We start from the raw sequence: 17,363 nt of genomic DNA on the forward strand, positions 1-17,363 counted from the left end.
GTATAACCATGATTTTAAAGAGAGATTAAGAAACAGTGCTCAGTATCTGATGTTTTTAGGATCCTCAAATGATTTTGAGCAACTTTGGAAACCACATTTTGGCTCTTCAACTATGACATGTAAATCAAACACCAGTCATAAATAAATTGTGCAACTGATATGAAAGACACATTTGGAATTTGATTTTCTTCTGTAACACAGTACATAATGGAGTGAGCTGCTCATTTTAAATATCAATAATAAATCTTGATCTGACTACCATCATTGATTTGATGTACTCAATTTTTTTAACAAAATGCACTTTTTTCCTTCGGATGTTTATCATTTTCCAAATGACTTGAATTAATATGTTTAACTTAGTTATTAAAACCTTTTAGGTGGGAATTATTCAACAAATAAAGGTGAAACAAAGAAGCTGGTGATTGATGCGTGTTTTTTCTTAATTGTAAATAAATTACATAATCATATTAAACATTCAGATTATGAACCATGCTTGAACAGTTAACTTTTAATTATATTACTATTATTTCCAATGTCAGAAAATTCTGGAAACATCTGATTACAAGAATATCATTGAACACTGATCACTTGAACAATATTGTTACATCTGCTTGTTTGTTCTAAAAAATATATCAATTAAAATAACTGCATCCAGAAACTATTTTGCCATAAAAAAATTAACACTGTGACAAGAAAATAACTATACAAGAAATAGGGTAAAAGGTTATCCCAGCACATGAGAAATTCAAAATAAACCAAGACAATTACTGAAATTTACAGAGAAGACTGAAATACACAGGAAGAGTTAAACTTTACCCGCAGTTTTAAAGCACAAGACAACCAATCTTCAAAATCATATGGGCAAGGTAGTTATTGCTTACTTATACAAGGCAAGTCTTGAACACCTCACTGTAAGTCCTGTTGTTTGAGGAAGGAGCAATATGAGCAGTGGTCTCGCAGGTATCAAAACAGATGAATGGTTGAAAAACATTAGTTGTATAAAGATTTGTGATATTAAATTTTTGCTTTAAAATAAATAAATTCACTGCTGCACCTGCAAACATGAGCCCTGTAATATTTTTGAGCCTTTTGCTGTATATTGTGTTCACTGCAGAAGATGAAATCCTGAGATAATTTAAAGAAAATATTATTGAATTATCGGCAATTATCAAAGATGCAGTTTGTCAAGGAAATAGAAGTCTGAAGAAGAAACCACAACATAGCATCAGCAGTGATTTTGTGTAAGGCATTTTCCATGGTACAAGAGGTCATACTTTCTGGTTCCATTTAAAACACAGCTGAACAGCATGAATTTTGCAGTCCAAGTGGATTTGCTGTGTGACATGAAGCAAAGGGATAAAAATATTTAATGGTTCCTTTCTTGGTCAGCTCAAGTATACATGATGCTTCAGTGACTTTCATCTTTGTAAAGCATAATTAAACAAAGTGGGATTTTTAAGTATGTGAAGAACATGCATAGATGCCATTTGCTAAAATGGGTTAAACTATACAACTGGAGGAGGTTTGCAGTATTTGCTGGGAAATTAACTTTCCCGATATGTCATTCAAGATAAGTGTGAGGACCTCATTCCATTGAGCAGAAGTCATTGGGCAGAAGAAGACATTGAATTAGAGATGCTGTGCAGGATATTGACTACACAAAGCCCCAGCGTACTTCTGAGCAAGATAATTGAGAGAAGCTGTCCTCTGACAAGCAGGTCACAGTGTAACAACGTGGCTCTCTTGTCTTAGTGCTTTGATCGCTGGGTTTGTGACATTATGCAATTGAATTGAGATGACGACCTGACAAACTCCCCACTATCAGATTGTTTTTCGGTGAACAACTGGTTGGCTCCATTGACGATACATAAGCCATGTATCCAGACTCCTCTGCTGAGCAAGCTCGATCCAGATCTACCAGGCCCATGCACTTCTTCCCTGAAAAGAAATTGAATTTATACATGATTATCAACTAAATATTAGCATGCCCAAAAAAGCCTAAGCTTTATTATTTTATGTTAAAAGGATAAAGTGTAATTTTATTAAGCTGACATTCTTTACACATGCTAGAAAGTGACAATGAAGCTGTTGGTTTGTTTTAGAGACACAAATGATTCACTAAGTTCTTTCAGAAAAGGAAATCTGCTATCTCTTACCTTGCCTGGGCCTACAATGCCAGGTCACTGCAGATGGCCCTTAATTGACTTCTAAAGTCATAGTCATAGAGGTCTACAGTTCAATAAAAGGTCCTTAGGTCCATCAAGTCTGCGCTGGTCGAAAGCAGCCACCCACCTTTCCAATGCCATTTTTCAGAGGCTATAACCTTGTATCCCTTGTTTTAACAAACTGTGTAGTTGTATCTAGCCAGGACAACTGGGCATGTGTAATAAATACATGACACCCACATCATTAGAATGAATTATAAACAATAGAGTTGCAGCAAAGGATTGAAAAGTTTATTATTTTGTATCTTTGTGCTGCATTTAAGTAACACCAGGAGTGAATATAAGGTTTATTTAAAGTTTAGGATATAAATTTGAGCCGTACTTTCAGAGAATACAACTGGATATTGAAATGTTAGATCTATAAATAGACTGTAATGTGGAACATGGGAAAAGTTTTCCTTTTCAATGCCCACGCAGTTTAGCAATAAAACAAGCTACTTATGCACTATTTTTCTCCTGCAAGAGTTCAAGACCAACATCAAACCACTTTGGATGATGGATGTCAACTGAGTGCTCTCATTATTGTTCACAATGGTTTAAACATTTGTGAATTTTTTTTAGAGCTAACAAGAACTTTTGACATTTGGAGTTTGTTCCGTGCTACATTTAAGTCATATTGTCATGAGAGTGATAGGGCTGTCACAACCATTGAGAGCTTTATGTATGCACAAAATACATTTTAAGTTTGTGGGATGAAGTGTTTTCTTATTATCGAGCAAGGGACTCTTACACATGCCAGAAAGTAACAATGAAGTTTTCCGAATGCTGTAAAGACTCAGCTGGTTCACTGTTGTCCTTTAGAATAGCAATGCTGCTGCCATTTTACTTGATCACTTTTGCTTTGCACTCAGCATCAGTAACTCACAGGTCAGTACAGCACACAATGAAGATCTGTGTAGTATTTAACTGTGTAGTAACATCTCCTTAATCTTACTTCAAAGAACATTCACTACCTTGTCAGCTCTCCAGGTAACACTATCTATTATATTAACACCCTTTAGTGTGGATTGCAAATCTGACTGAGAGTCTTACAAAAACAGTCGTTAAGTTCAAAACAATTCTTAGATTTTCCTTCAATGCATTTTTTCCAACAAACTCATTGCAGATTAAATGTAAATCATGTAGGAAAATATCTTAAGATCTCTTAAGAAATGGCATCTTAAGATTTACCAAGATCTTAGTCCACTAATATCAACTTCAATAGTTCAAACATTAGGTACTATTAAAAAAACGTAGTCACTAGTATATTGCATTTGTTGTGATGTTCCAATGCTTCAAAATCAATTATTTTTCTTAAGTATGGCCACCACTATTGTAAGCACTCACCACAACCAATATTCAATAAAGCAAAATCCTTGAAATAGCATTGAGATAAGTGACTGGATAATCTGTTTCTGGTGCTAGTGGTGAAGTCACTTTTTAAAATTCTTTTATTGACATGAGTATTTCCAGCTAGGGCAGCATTAATTACTCAGCCATAAATCATGGTGGTCAGTCATCATTTTGAACTGTGGCAGTTCACGTGATGTAGGTACACTCACAGGACTTTCAAAGAGTGAGTTTTAGTTTTTGACCCAGCAACACTAAAGGAATGGTGATATAATTTCAAGCCAGGGCAGTGTGTGGTTTGGAGGTGAAGTGGCAGGGTGGTGTTCCTATGCATTTGCTGCCTTTTTCCTTCCAGGTAATAGAGATGTGGATTTGGAACTTCTCAAATAAACCTTGGCAAATTGCCAAGAAACATTGACCAAACAGTTTTGAATTGTGTTTGGGGTTTTCTGAACCCAGCTGAGTAAATGGATGGGACCGATAAATGTACAGAAAACGTCCACCAACTTTCTCTTGTTTTTAAATCAAAGAACATTTTACAAAGTGCTGTACATCAAATCATGAGGGAAAATTTCATTAAACTGGAACTAGTTGAGATCCAACCATTCAATAAGCAATATTAATCTTTTGCATTGGCATTTTTGAAACAAGTCTCTTATATAATTACAAGGAGGATTCTTTTCCATTTGGCAAATGCTAATTGTCTGTTAAATTTTCTTTGTACAAGTTTATCTAATGAATAACTAGTGGAATTCGGTGTTAAATTACATGCAGTGCACATCGTTTAAATGATTTAACATGCTAACCACTTATCAAATTAAACGCATCTGTGAAACCACTGCCAGCACACACCTGCTATCAGATGGGGTGTTTCGGGTGCATAGCTAAACTACCTGTATATTAATCTTGCAGTAATCTAGCTTTTGTATATTTAATTATCTAAGTAGTAAAAAGATACCGCTAATTATTACTTGACATTATAAGCACCAACCTGATGGTAATTAACTTTCTGAAATTGACAACTACTTATTATGTTTATTGAAACAGTTCTCCCATGTGACTTGAAAATCACTCGAGCTAATAACTTCTTGCTTTCACTGCATTCTAGAACTCACTTTGACCCTAATATGAACCAAGCGTGCATTGGAAATTACACATATCGCTCACGGTGAGTTCACTGAATAGAACAGGATTACAGTCATAAAGAATTATACAATCATATTATACAGAAAGAGTCCACTTGAGTTTGATTTGTTGTTATCACATGTACTAAGATACAGTGAAAAGTGCTGTTTTATGTGCTATACAGGAAGATTGTACTATACAAAATGCATCAAGGTAGCAGAACAGAGTGCAGAATACAGTGTTACAGTCAGTGAAAAGGTGCAGAGAGAGGTCAGTTCAAAAGTCTGATAACAGCGGGGAAGATGCTGTTCTCAAATCTGTTTGTACACGTATTCAAACTTTTATATCTTCCATCCAATGGTGGAGGGTGGAAGAAAATATAACTGAGGTGGGAAGGGTCTTTGATGATATTGGTTACTTTCCTGAGGCAGCAAGAAGTATCAATGGAAGATTGGTTTGTGCGAAGGACTGGGTTGTGTCACAACTCTCTGTAGTTTCTTGTGGCCTTGTGAAGAGCAATTGACATACCACCACCATGCATCCAAATACAGCACTTTCTTTGGTACATCTGGTAAGAGGTTTTGAGGAACACTAAATTTCCTTAGTCTCCTGAGGAAGTAGAGATGTTAAATGAAAACCAGAAACAAAAACAAAAATTACTGGAAAAGCTCAGCAGGTCTGGCATCTGTGGAGAGAAATCAAAGTTAATATTTCTGCCTTTGTTTTTGAAGCAGAGATGTTGTCCTTTCATGAGCATTGCATCGACATGGGTGGACCAGGACAGATTGGTGATCATTATTGGTGACCATCTCCACTTCAGCTCCATTGATGCAGACAGGGACATGCCCTCCAGTCCACTTCCTGATGTCAATGACCAGCTTCTCCATTTTGCTGACGTTGGTGCAGAGATTGTGGTCTTTACACCATGCTACTAAGCACTTAACTCTTTCCTGTCTTCTGTCTCATCATTGTTCGAGATATGACCTACAACAGCGATGTTGTCAGCGAACTTGTAAATGAAGTTGGGGCAGAATTTGGCCACAAAGTCATGAGTGTATAAGGAGTATAGTAGGGGGCTGCATACACAGCCTTGTGGGGCACCACTGTTGAGGATTATCGTGGAGGTGGTGTTGTTGCCTATTCTTATTAACTGCAGTCTATGGGTCAGGAAGTAGAAGATGCAGTTATGGGGGTTGGGGGAGTGCAGGTGGTCGATGAATCCTACAGCTTAGAGTTTAGAAATGAGTTTGTTTGGAATTATAGTGTTGAAGGTGGAACTGTTGTCAATACATAAGAGACTGATGTAGAGAGATGGTGCTTGCTGTGGAGCTGTTGTGCCAGTAGGTGAACTGCAAAAGATCAAGGTAATTTGGTAGGCTGGAATTGATGTGAGCCATGACTAACCTCTTGAAGCACTTCATAATTATGGAGGTCAGAGTCACTAGGCAGTAGTCATTGGGCACACTGCATGATTTATTTTTGTCATTGGGTGATCTTCTTGAAGCAGATGGGAACTTCAGATTGTAGTAAGGAGAGGTTATAGATGTCTGCGAATACTCCCACCAGCTGGTCTGCGCAGAATCTGAGTGCATGGCTGGGGACTCCATCTGGGCCAGTTGCTTTCAGTGGGTTCACTCTTAAGAAGGCCAGTCTAACATCTGCAGTGGTGACCATGGGTAAAGGTGCATCCAAGGCTGATGGGATAGGTAACATCGTTTCACTGACTTTCTGTTCAAAGCATGTGTAGAATACATTGAGCTCATTAGGACGGGATGTACTGTTGCCCACGATCCTGTTCAACTTTGCTTTGTAGACCGTTACGTTGTGTAAGCCTTGCCATAAGCAACGGATGTCCTTGTGGTTAGCCTGGGTCTCAAGCTTAGTTGGGTATTGCGTCTTGATGCCTCTGATGGCCTTACAAACCTGGATTTCCTGTATGGATCAGAGTTGTCCAACTTGAATGCCTCAGACCTGGACTGCAGTAGGGAGTGATGAGGGCAAAAGTGGAAGTGGACTGCAAGGCATCGAAAGCAAACTGGGGCAGTTGGTGGGGGGTGGGGGGAAACAAAGTCACACCCGAAGTGGGAGTGGTTCAGCCCTTGTGAGCAGTGCGAGCCCAGCATGGCTAGGTATTTATGGACCATGTTGTTGAACTGTTAACAGTGTTTCTTTGTTTTTCTACTTTCAGTAAGAAGGACTGTAATGTTTAACTCTTTGTCTTCCTTATTTTCTGCTTAGTAATATTCTGTACTCAGGTACCTTTGTAAGTAAGATGGTGCCATAAATGGTGACTTGTAAACTTTTCACTGTACTCATGTGAGAATATGTGACATTAAACCTAATTCAATTCAATTCAATCCTCTGGTTCATCCACAGTTTCCGCTAGAACATTCAGATTAACTCCTTCGGCACGCAGTCTTCTACACACTTACTAATGAAGTGTGTAATGGTAGTGGCATAGATTGACCACTGAGTTCTTGAATGTGGACTAGACCACTGACTCTAAGCAGTCCTGTGGAAGCCCTTCCATTGCCTCAGACCAACACTGCACTACTTTCTGTACTGGGTCCTCACGTTTCAATTTCTGTCTGTAAGCCAGGAGAAGGAAGACAGCATTGGGATCTGATTTTCCAAAATGTGAATGGAGTATTGAGTAGCAGGCATTATTAATGGTTGTACAGCAATGGTCAAGGATGGAGGTCCTCACTGCTGACATTGGTGGTGAAGGGAGGGAACATTGAAGACGATACATAGATACCAATCAAACAAGCTTAATATTGTAAAGTTTCAAGTATTGCTGGAAAATTTCCACATTGTTAATAGATCCAGCATTTTAGCTGGCCTGGAACAGCTTGGTTAGAGGCACTGTTAGTCTTCAGTACTTTTGCTGGAACATATTAGTCAGGGCCTGTAGGATGGAGATGCTATTGAGCCACCATTTCCAGCTAATTGATGATTCATACAGCACCATTCATAATTAAAGTTCAAAAAATACTTTAGGGTGAAACAGAGAGAAATTGACACATTGAGAGGGGATGGGTGGAAAGAAGGAAAAGAGGAAGCTATATCAAAGCTTAGCTGCTACTGATCGATAAAATGGACAAGTGTTCCAGACTCAGTAATCATACCATTACCAACTTGTGGCCTCACTAAACAGTCCCTAGTTTCAGCATTCATTAGGTCTTTGTTTGATCTATATTCACCACAATTAAACTTTACTTTGAACAAGCCACATGGTTTCTGCCATTCTTTAATTGATATGTTGCATTGCTAGCAAGGCCTTCATTTGTTGTGCATTCCTAGTTGCTCTTGGACTCGATGGTCTGCTATGCTGTTTCAGAGGGTATTTACAAGTAAACCACATGACTTGGGACTCGAGACATATGATAGCCAGACAATGTAAGGACAGCAGATTTCCTTCCCTAAAGCACATTAGTGAACCTGGTGGGTTTCTACAACAATCAATTATAGCTTTAGTCACCATTGCTGGGATTAGCTTTCAATTCCAGATTTTTTAATAATTGAGCTGCCAAGGTGGGAGTGAACTTGTGACAACAGTCTAGGCCTCAAATTACGAATCCAGTGACATTATCATTCAATGGGCCTCTTTCAATTGCTGTACTGTTAAATGATTTAGTATTGAAAAAAGCGATTTTTCATCGCTTGCCGTTTCGCAGATTCTCTTCTTGTTAATATGTAGTAAGAGAGCTACCAGTCTAAAGCATGGTCACCACAGACAGTTCTCTGGTTTAGAGATGAGCAATCAGACAACGTTACCAGTCTCAACAGCCTTGTACAGCAGCTTAAAGAGAAGTTGCTTCTCCATTGATGGAGCAATGAGCCATAAGAAACACACTCATCCATCTTCTTCAGCAATGTTGGACATTAAAACAGCTGTCCTCATACCTATTATCTTGCGCTCTGGAGGGAGGTGAACAGCTGTCTGATCCGCAAACCTGCACAGAATCATGTGTTCCTGGAACAAAAAGGAACGTGACAGATTTTATAAGGACATACCGAGGTGAATCACACACAATTGCCAACTACAATTGCTTGGACACCTCAAAGAAAACAACATGTGTGAAACTAAAATAAAAATAAGATAAGACCAGATAATTCATTATCTGAATAGACAGCAGTAGGGAATTGGACAGCAATACTGTCTGAATGGGTCAGCAATCCGGAAAACCACAGCCATCCAGGAACCTTAGAATATAACATCTGTCTTTTGATGCTACATGTCTTGAGGTTCATGACCATAGTCAGTTTTAGCACTAATTTTTTAACATTATTTACGTAGCCATGATTTTTTGATTTGTCTAAATTTTAATCAAAGAAGCAGACAGCATTATGAACCTAAATCAGTGTGCTCACTGACTTAAATTACTAATGGCTGGAACAATGTAACAGCAGAGTTTTCTGCACACTAAATGGTCTACTTTTATGCCAGTCTGTCTGCACCTCCAAATTAAATAGAACAGCAAGAAAAAAAATGTTATTGTTCTTGCCAATGAACTCAGGTGGTTCTTCGTTCACCTACACTGCATTGCAATTCTAGTTGCACATTGCAGGTTCGTCTGTAAAATTAACGTCAAAATAATAGATATATTAAAAGTTTATGTTAGCTTCTGTTTTATATTGAATAACACCGTTAAAGAACCCAAAATTATATTTCCTTTGGCGTTGGCTTCTTAATAGTGGTCATAAAACTGTAGAGCATTAAAAATATAAATTAAACTCTTTTTTATCTTAACTGCCTTCAGTTGCATTTATAGTATTCTTCAAATATACTTCATGTTTGGCTCACTCAAATGCAGAATGCTACATTTAGCTACCTTCTATGTGAAGCTGTAACAACATTCTTCCCATCTATTTCAAACCATTTGCACAGTCCAAACTCTTGCATGATTTGTCCTACTATCCAGTAACTTGCAAACGCTATTTAGGAATATTATATAAAGCAATTCTGACTGCTAACCATTACCCCCTCACGCTCCAGGAGTCCCATCACCTTGGTTCATCAATTTTAAAAACAGGAAGAATTGGCATCTAAGAAGCAGTTATTATGAATTCATTCTCTCCCCAAAAATTAAAATCAATTGAGTACTTGAGAGAAATAGTTTTGTAGTAATATTGAACAAATACACTGTATAAAATGATAATGCAATCGTTTAAATTAATGCGAAGCAGTTACATGAACCAATCCAATGTACTCTACGTCAAAGGATGATATTAACAGTAACTTTGAAAGAAATCAAAGACATCTAAATTTGTCTCTCAAATCATGTATTATTGAATTAATTATTTATCAGTCTATCTCAAAAATCCTTTTAACAGTTACACAGTTATGTAATATTGTTTGTTAGTGATCTAGTCATCACAAGACTGATGGTCATACCTGCCTTGCTCCACAATGACGCACAAAGCTCTAGACAAATGATACATACCTTATATGACAATATGCTCCTGAACTTTTGGCTAAAACAAAAGAAATAATAATAATAATACTGATTAGTTCTTGCATCTAAGGCAAACACTTAACGTGATTGTATTAAATGGCGGAGGGGGCTTAAGGGACTAAATTGCCTCCTTCTGCTCCTAGTTTTTATGTTAAATGCAAAGATTGGAACTCAATTCATTGATTCTTCTGCTTAATCTAGCAACAATGGCTAGTCATCTACATTTCCTATGCATGTTCTAATACATGTGTGTTTTAATTCATACATTCATTTTCATCTCGGATAGGAATATTCAAATTTGTGTACCTTTAAGTACTCTAGACATGCATGTGGTTCTTCTAAATAGATAGATATAAGAGATTCTTGCAAACTGGCATCCATTACAATTCTGAAATAAAGTTTACAAAGTTATTTTTTAAACTGCTTTTTGCAGCGTGTTATAAAACTAAACCAATTACATCAAAGAGCTAATGGCCAATGGATGGATGACCTCGTTCTGAACTACTTTTTCTGAATCTGCTCCCAAACACCAATACCTTCCTTTCTCTTGGGAGCAGGGACCTACAGCCATAACAATTTGCAGTATTAGTGCCTTTAAAGCAGAGAAACATTGCTGGGCAAAGATATAATTTGGCTAAAACTGGGCAGAGACTTTACTCAATGGCTACTCAGAACATGTACATCAAGGCACTCTTTTGGGGTGCACTGGCATTAATCCTGGTGTGGGACAATGTTCAACTAGCTACAAAACATTTTCAGCATGGTGATTTTATAGTTAGCAAGAACATTCAGCTAAACTAGAGACTGAAGATCTTTGCAAATATGTGCAATACAGCACCCATGGCTAACATATTATAAACTGTGGGACACAAACAAAATATAAAATGTAAATGTGATTGAGCACAATCCTTTAGAATTTTGTACTTGATTTGTGATTGCAATCTTTTTCCACTGTTTAAATGAGTGGCTTTTAATTTATGGGAAATATTTCTAACTATACAGATTGGAATGCATCTCAGCTCTTCTAATTGTTACAGGCGTTCACCTCTTTAAACAAGAACCTGGGTTTGATCCTGCAGTCATTCATTAAAGGGAGGGTGTTGGTGTCAGGTTTTGAATGTACTTGCAAATCATGACAACACTCCTTAACACTTAAGCACTTCTTACATTGTTAGAAGAGTTAGCTGAATGAGCTTAAACTGACCTTACGACAGAACATGAATGGTTTCCACAGAAATGCTTGGGCGTACAGAAAGCTGGCCAAAACATAATCCAAAATCTCAATGTGTTTCTCTTCAAATTAAAAGTTTTGTTGCTATAATGTTTGAATCAATTGATTTGACAATCAACGTTATAACTGCTTTTAACAGTTCACAGGATGTGTTAGAATTGTACATTACCTCCTACCAAATATGCCCTCTTTTTGACTCATCCAGTGTAATTAAACTTGGTTCATATTATGCACAGCCACAGAACAGAAAGAACTTGAGGAGGCTTTTTCCATTAAGACTTTTACAAGTATGTATTACCACACTAGGAGAAAGTGAGGACAGTAGATGCTGGAAATCAGAGCCAAAAAGTGTGGTGCTGGAAAAGCACAGCCGGTCAGACAGCGTCAGAGGAGCAGGAGAGTTGACATTTCGAGCATGTGCCCTTCATCAGGAATATAATGAAGAGCTTATGCCTGAAACGCCAACTCTCCTGCTCCTCAGATGCTGCCTGACTGGTTGTGTTTTTCCAGCACCACACTTTTTGATTCTATTACCACACTGGCACATTTACTTCTACAGGGCCTTTATTATCTCAAGGTGCTTCATAAGTCCTCACTTATACACAGCGAGCTAAAGCAGTAAGCATTAGGACAAGTGATCAAAAACTTGGTTAAAGAAGTAGGTTTTAAGGAGCATCTTAACTGGTGAAAAGGAGGTAGTGAAGTAGCAAGGTCTACAGAGGGATCTCCAAGTTCCTACAGCTGAAGTCAAAAATAAAGGAAGTCAGGAGTGCACAAGAGGTCAGAACTGAAGGAAGACAGAGTTCTTGGAGAGTCATAGGAGGTTGAACAAGAGAATAAATAGGTCCAATTGAGTAAGGATTTGGGATGGCCAAGTACCCAAAGAAGAAAAATATTAAAGGAGGCTCGAGTGGAAAACAGGAAGGGGAGAAAAATGAAGAGCAGGGTCCAATGGATTTTAAAAACAAGGATACATAAAGGGAAAGAATTATCTTGGTCTGGAGTGGAACTCAAAATGCATATATAAATGGATGAGGGATACTAGAAAATGTATCAGTCCATGGTTTCACATTTTTAGGCCATCGACATGTCATTAAATAGTGATCCTACATATTGTTTGTCTAAGTCAGCAATTGGCTAGGGAAGGTCAGAAGCAGCCTTAATAGTAACTTACTACAACAATTAGGCAGAACATTCAGGCATTTGAACACAGACAGAATTTTTAAATTATCAACGCATAGAAAAATCAAATTTTGAATGACTGGTTATTGAACAAAGTGGCCCAAATGACTTACACATGAACAGAGACAAATTCCACTAGAAAGTACCAGTAATACCAGCCAAAGAGTGAAGTGAAACATCAGGAAACTGAAATATCTGATCCGTACAAGGTCAAGACATACCTTCTGGGGAAAGAAAACTTGACTGTGTTCTGTATGAAGCCATAACAGCATGGAGAGATAACAAAGGCTGCCTGTGCCTTCTTGCAATGATCAATCACCATGTCCGTTGCCACTCCACATGCATGAAGTGCAACCTGTGAAGGAAAAACATGGAGTTAAGAAGAATGTCCACTATAACTGCCTTGAAGAGGATTTGACTCAGCATCAATTTCTTCCAGTATTACAAAGGAATTTTGTAGTTTGATTTTCCTTCATTTGTCAACCACATGGTACAAGTGGAAGACCAAACTAAAGACACTCAAGCCACTTAATTTCCACACCTTCAGAACCACTGGCAGAATGAAAGATTGTGTGAATAAAGTAACTAACCATCAGATATTAAAACTCAAAACAGTTTATTTTCCCTTTCTTATTGTTCCTCCACTTCTCTTTTCAGAATTATTGAGTACAAATCTATATTACATTAGCTGACAGCAATCCAATGGTTCATTTAAAAAGCCATAGCGTGTCAGCTTTGGCTCAGTAGGTAATACCCTCAGTCTCCAAGTCACAAGTTCCAGTTTCAACTCTCAGCCCAGAATTTGAGCTCTTCAGTGCAGTACTAAGAAAGAACTGTGCTGTTAGACGTGCTATCTTTTGGAAAAGAGGAGCAGGGGAGTTTTCATCAGTGTCATGGCTCATACTTATCCCTCAACCAACATCACAAAAACAGATTCCTTGAAAGTGGAGTTGCAGGCAGACAGGGTGATGTAGAAGGTGTTTGGCATGCTTGCTTTCATTGATCAGAACACTGAGTATCGATGTTGGCATGTCATATTTGTGGCCGTATAGAACATTAGTGAGGCCACTTTTAGAATATGGTCGCCCTTCTATAGAAAGGTTGTTGTTAAACTTAAGTGTGTAGAAAAGATTTACAAAGGATGTTGCTGGGACTGCAGGGTTTGAGCTATAGGGAGAGGCAGAATAGGCTACAGCTTCTTTCCCTGGATCATCAGAGGCTGAGGGGTGACCTTACAGAGATTTATAAAATCAGGCGGGGCGTGGATAGGATGAATAGCCGAGGTCTTTTTCTCAAGGTTGGGGAATCCAAAGGTAGAGGGCGTAGCTTCAAGGCAAGAGGGGAAAGATTTAAAAGGACCTGAGGAATAACTTTTTCACACCATGGGTAGTGCATGTATGGAACGAACTGCCAGAGGAAGTGGTTGAGGCAGGTACAACTACAACATTTAAAAGGCATCTGGACGGATATATGAATACAAAGGATTTAGAGAGACAACGGCCAAATGCTGGTAAATGGGACTAGGTCATATTGGAATGTCTGGTCGGTGCAGAAAGTTGTACTGAAGGTTGTTTCCCTGCTGTATGACAGTAAGTCTTTCCTTTTCATTCACAGAAAGCATCAAACCCAATTATAATGCCCATAAATATGGTTTCCAGTCAGTGAAAAGTGACTAGAAACAGCAGAAATTCTGCCTAACTTCCCTTTCTTTACTCGAGTGAAGCTAAGGCCAACTCTATCGAGTTGAGATTGCCTATCTTAATATACTGCAGGCATTGAACCTGGGACATTTCTGGTTTATGTGGCTGCATTGTACTGTGAAATTTACTTTCCTAAACTCTTCAAACTTTCTGGAGTGTTTACAGCATTTCTGATCTAATTAAAAATTCTTCTCATTGTTCCACTTTAAGTTAATCCGTGATTACCATAAAATTACAAAACCTTATTTTCCTGCTCTTTTTCACATGGAGTGCCACCCACGCAGCCATGTAAACAGTTGCCAAGGGAGCACATGAGAGTGTGGGAGTGACTGTTTAATTCTTCATATTGGGTAGACAGCTGGGTCTTTCACTTGTTGTACAGGTTATCTTTTGGTTTAAATTCATTCTAAAACTAATGCAGAGAATAAAAGAGCCCATGCATCGAAAGATCCTCATTCAAAACCAGACTGACATAAACAGAGAAGGAACAGCACTAGCCTTCGCCCCTGACTATGACAATATATCCAAGGGCAGCAAAAAATCATATGGTTGGTAGACACCCCAGAAGTGTTTTTGGATCACTGGGTGCCAATCAGACCAAGTGTAGAAAAAGTAAAACTCTAGAATAGATACTGGCCAAGCTGCCACAACTACAAGCCCAACTAGAGGTTGGTCATCCTCCACCATCAACAAGGCAGTTACCCCAGACACTGGCAAGAGAGTTGATGTGCCTCATTTCCCACTGAATCAGCCACACAGCTTAAACCAACCTTAGGGGGTTTCCTCATTGAGCCTTATTAGCTCTAAAGTAGGCGGAACCTCTAACAACTCCAACATGATACAACCACAGAAAAGGTTGGGATCCAAGTTGATTTCTAATCTCTCCCAAAAATCCACTCTGTGGGTATAAGAGCAGTGATATTAATATTTAGACTCCACTCCCCCTAAAGCCGGCATGTGGAGCGAGTGTTCAAAGTGGAGTAGAAAGGTGGCTCGCCTATAGCACAAACAACAGCATGGAGCTGTTGGGCTGAATGGTCTGCTTCTGCACTGAAGATCTCCAGAGTAGTGAATTCTCCTGGTATCTCAGCCAATGATCATCTCCTCAAGCAATACAAGAAAAGTAGGTCAGTTCATTTCATTATTGTGTGTAAAATTATTCAGCTACTTAATAGAGAGGACATTTCAAAGTAAGTTGTGTGGAGTACTTTGAGATTCCTGAATCAATCTGGAGATAGATAAATGGAGCTTCTTTTTGCATTACGTTATTAGTTCACAGGACATCTGGTCAAAGTCACTGCATGACTGCAAAACCTATTTAGGCTGTTTTGGTAATGAACTTAAATCTTTGACATGTAAAATTAACTCCCACCACCATGCAGTTTTTGAGAATGACCCATGGGAACTATACTGTGGACAGTTATCACTTGACAGATTCAATATGATTCTGGTGAAGTAAATTAATACATAAACCAGCTGGAATACAAGTGCAAACAAAGCTGAAGCACTCAGTGATATGCATGTCACCCAATGCATGGAAACTGATCTAACAGTCGACTCAGAATAGCAAAATTCACAAATATAATGTGAAGGCAGGGCAGTTTATTCTATCTTTACTTGAATGTTCCTTCCAGTCTAATCAAAATTAGGGGAACAGACGTATTCAGATCTACTTGTCATACCAAATCTATGATTCAACTGTTCAAATTATGAAACTATTGTTTAGACCTTAAGGAATAAAGTTATGACATGGTACCAATCTGATATCAGGGAACTCTGAAAAGAGGTTCTTTTAACAATGAGGTTCTTCATTCTTGCGTTTTCAAAATGAAGTGCTCTACTAAAATTCATGAATGTGTGTCTCAACCCACTTGCAAAACTTTAGGTGAACACAGTCCTGGGGCAGCAAACTGAGAAAGAAATGAGGAACAACTTGGAGTTATATAGCATCTTTCATGACCCCAGAACATTGTCTTACTTAATGGAAAGCACAAGGGTTTACCTAGTTGCCTCAGCAGCTTCTCAAATGACGTGAAGAAGTATACCCAAAGTGACAGTGATGAAATAGCTGCATCTCACATGTCTTAACTGTATACTGCTTTCATGTTAATTAAAAGAACAAATACATTTATACAGGTCTGAACAGTTGGTCTGTTTTTGATTTTAGTGGAAAATGTGCTATTTGTTAATTTAACATTTAATGAGGCTTCTCCCTGATTACAAGGTAACTCATAAATAGGTCTAATATATTCACACCAAGCTAAGGTTATTTTACTGGCTTAATAAAAATCACTTTTGTTATCTTCAACTTTCCTTCACACCAAAACTTTAAACAGGCACATTCCATGAAACTGTTGTGAATCTGCCTACAATTTCACAAATCCAGCAACTCATTAAAGGTAATTGTTCTAAAGGAATTCAGCAACTTGTTTGTGTGTTGTTCAAAAATTGCTTCCATCTTCCTGGGAACTGACATCATAATACTTTGATCTACAATACAGTATAGCTAAGGTTTACTGTTAGGCAGAGGAAGGGAGGCAAAAAAAAAGAGCATGTGTATCTTTATCAAGCTTATTCAAGATGTTTATACTCAGTTATTGTTTCTCTAAACAGATGAATAACATCCACCAATGATGGAGGCATGTAGCAGCTCATGGAGTTTGGTAATATACAAAAATAAGTATATGTTTTCATCCAGTCATTGATATTCCTGGATGCCGTTCATTCTCTGGGTGAATATGAGTGGTTTAAAAAAAAAGTTCCCAAGTTCACTGATTTGGATTGCATAACATGTGAGCTCAAAGGCTTATTTTTAGGTATTTGACTGATATTAGGTTTCTACTACTTATAGGAACAGAATAAACCTGGATAACACATTTGCCATGGTTTGTTTTCACTTGTAAGCACATACGGATTGCTTCAAATGCATCCAGCCTCAAGTTCACATCGCACTAGGTGGTCACTGGATATCATAGCAATGATCCCGAGCACCTTTCCCCTCTTTGTCTACAAGTTCAAAGTCTGTTCTGATACTGGCTGTAAATACAGAGCAGTATTGGCAACACTCCAAACTGGAGAACACAGAACTGGCAAGCTGTGCACGTTAATGAGT

General features: G+C 38.2%; 1 protein-coding gene across 2 annotated transcripts in view; it reads right to left on the reverse strand.

Annotated features, from left to right (window-relative positions):
• Positions 1–658: 658 nt before the first annotated feature.
• The window catches only part of gstcd (glutathione S-transferase, C-terminal domain containing), a 142,313-nt gene continuing 125,608 nt past the window's right edge, over positions 659–17,363 (reverse strand). The window contains exons 9-13 of one of the 2 annotated variants that reach the window (XR_009647068.1): positions 12,773–12,906; positions 10,445–10,526; positions 10,127–10,157; positions 8,586–8,655; positions 1,920–1,938 (exon numbers count right to left, since the gene is read on the reverse strand). Coding sequence is in view for 1 of the 2 variants with exons in the window: in XM_060851361.1 (XP_060707344.1) it covers positions 1,778–1,938; positions 8,586–8,655; positions 10,127–10,157; positions 12,773–12,906 (396 nt within the window). In the remaining variant the exon portion in view is untranslated. Of the gene's footprint in view, positions 1,939–8,585; positions 8,656–10,126; positions 10,158–10,444; positions 10,527–12,772; positions 12,907–17,363 lie in introns of both variants that reach the window. The other variant, XM_060851361.1, reaches the window with a different exon arrangement.

The sequence above is a fragment of the Hemiscyllium ocellatum genome, chromosome 36, assembly GCF_020745735.1.
Source record: "Hemiscyllium ocellatum isolate sHemOce1 chromosome 36, sHemOce1.pat.X.cur, whole genome shotgun sequence".
Classification (NCBI taxonomy): Eukaryota; Metazoa; Chordata; class Chondrichthyes; order Orectolobiformes; family Hemiscylliidae; genus Hemiscyllium; species Hemiscyllium ocellatum.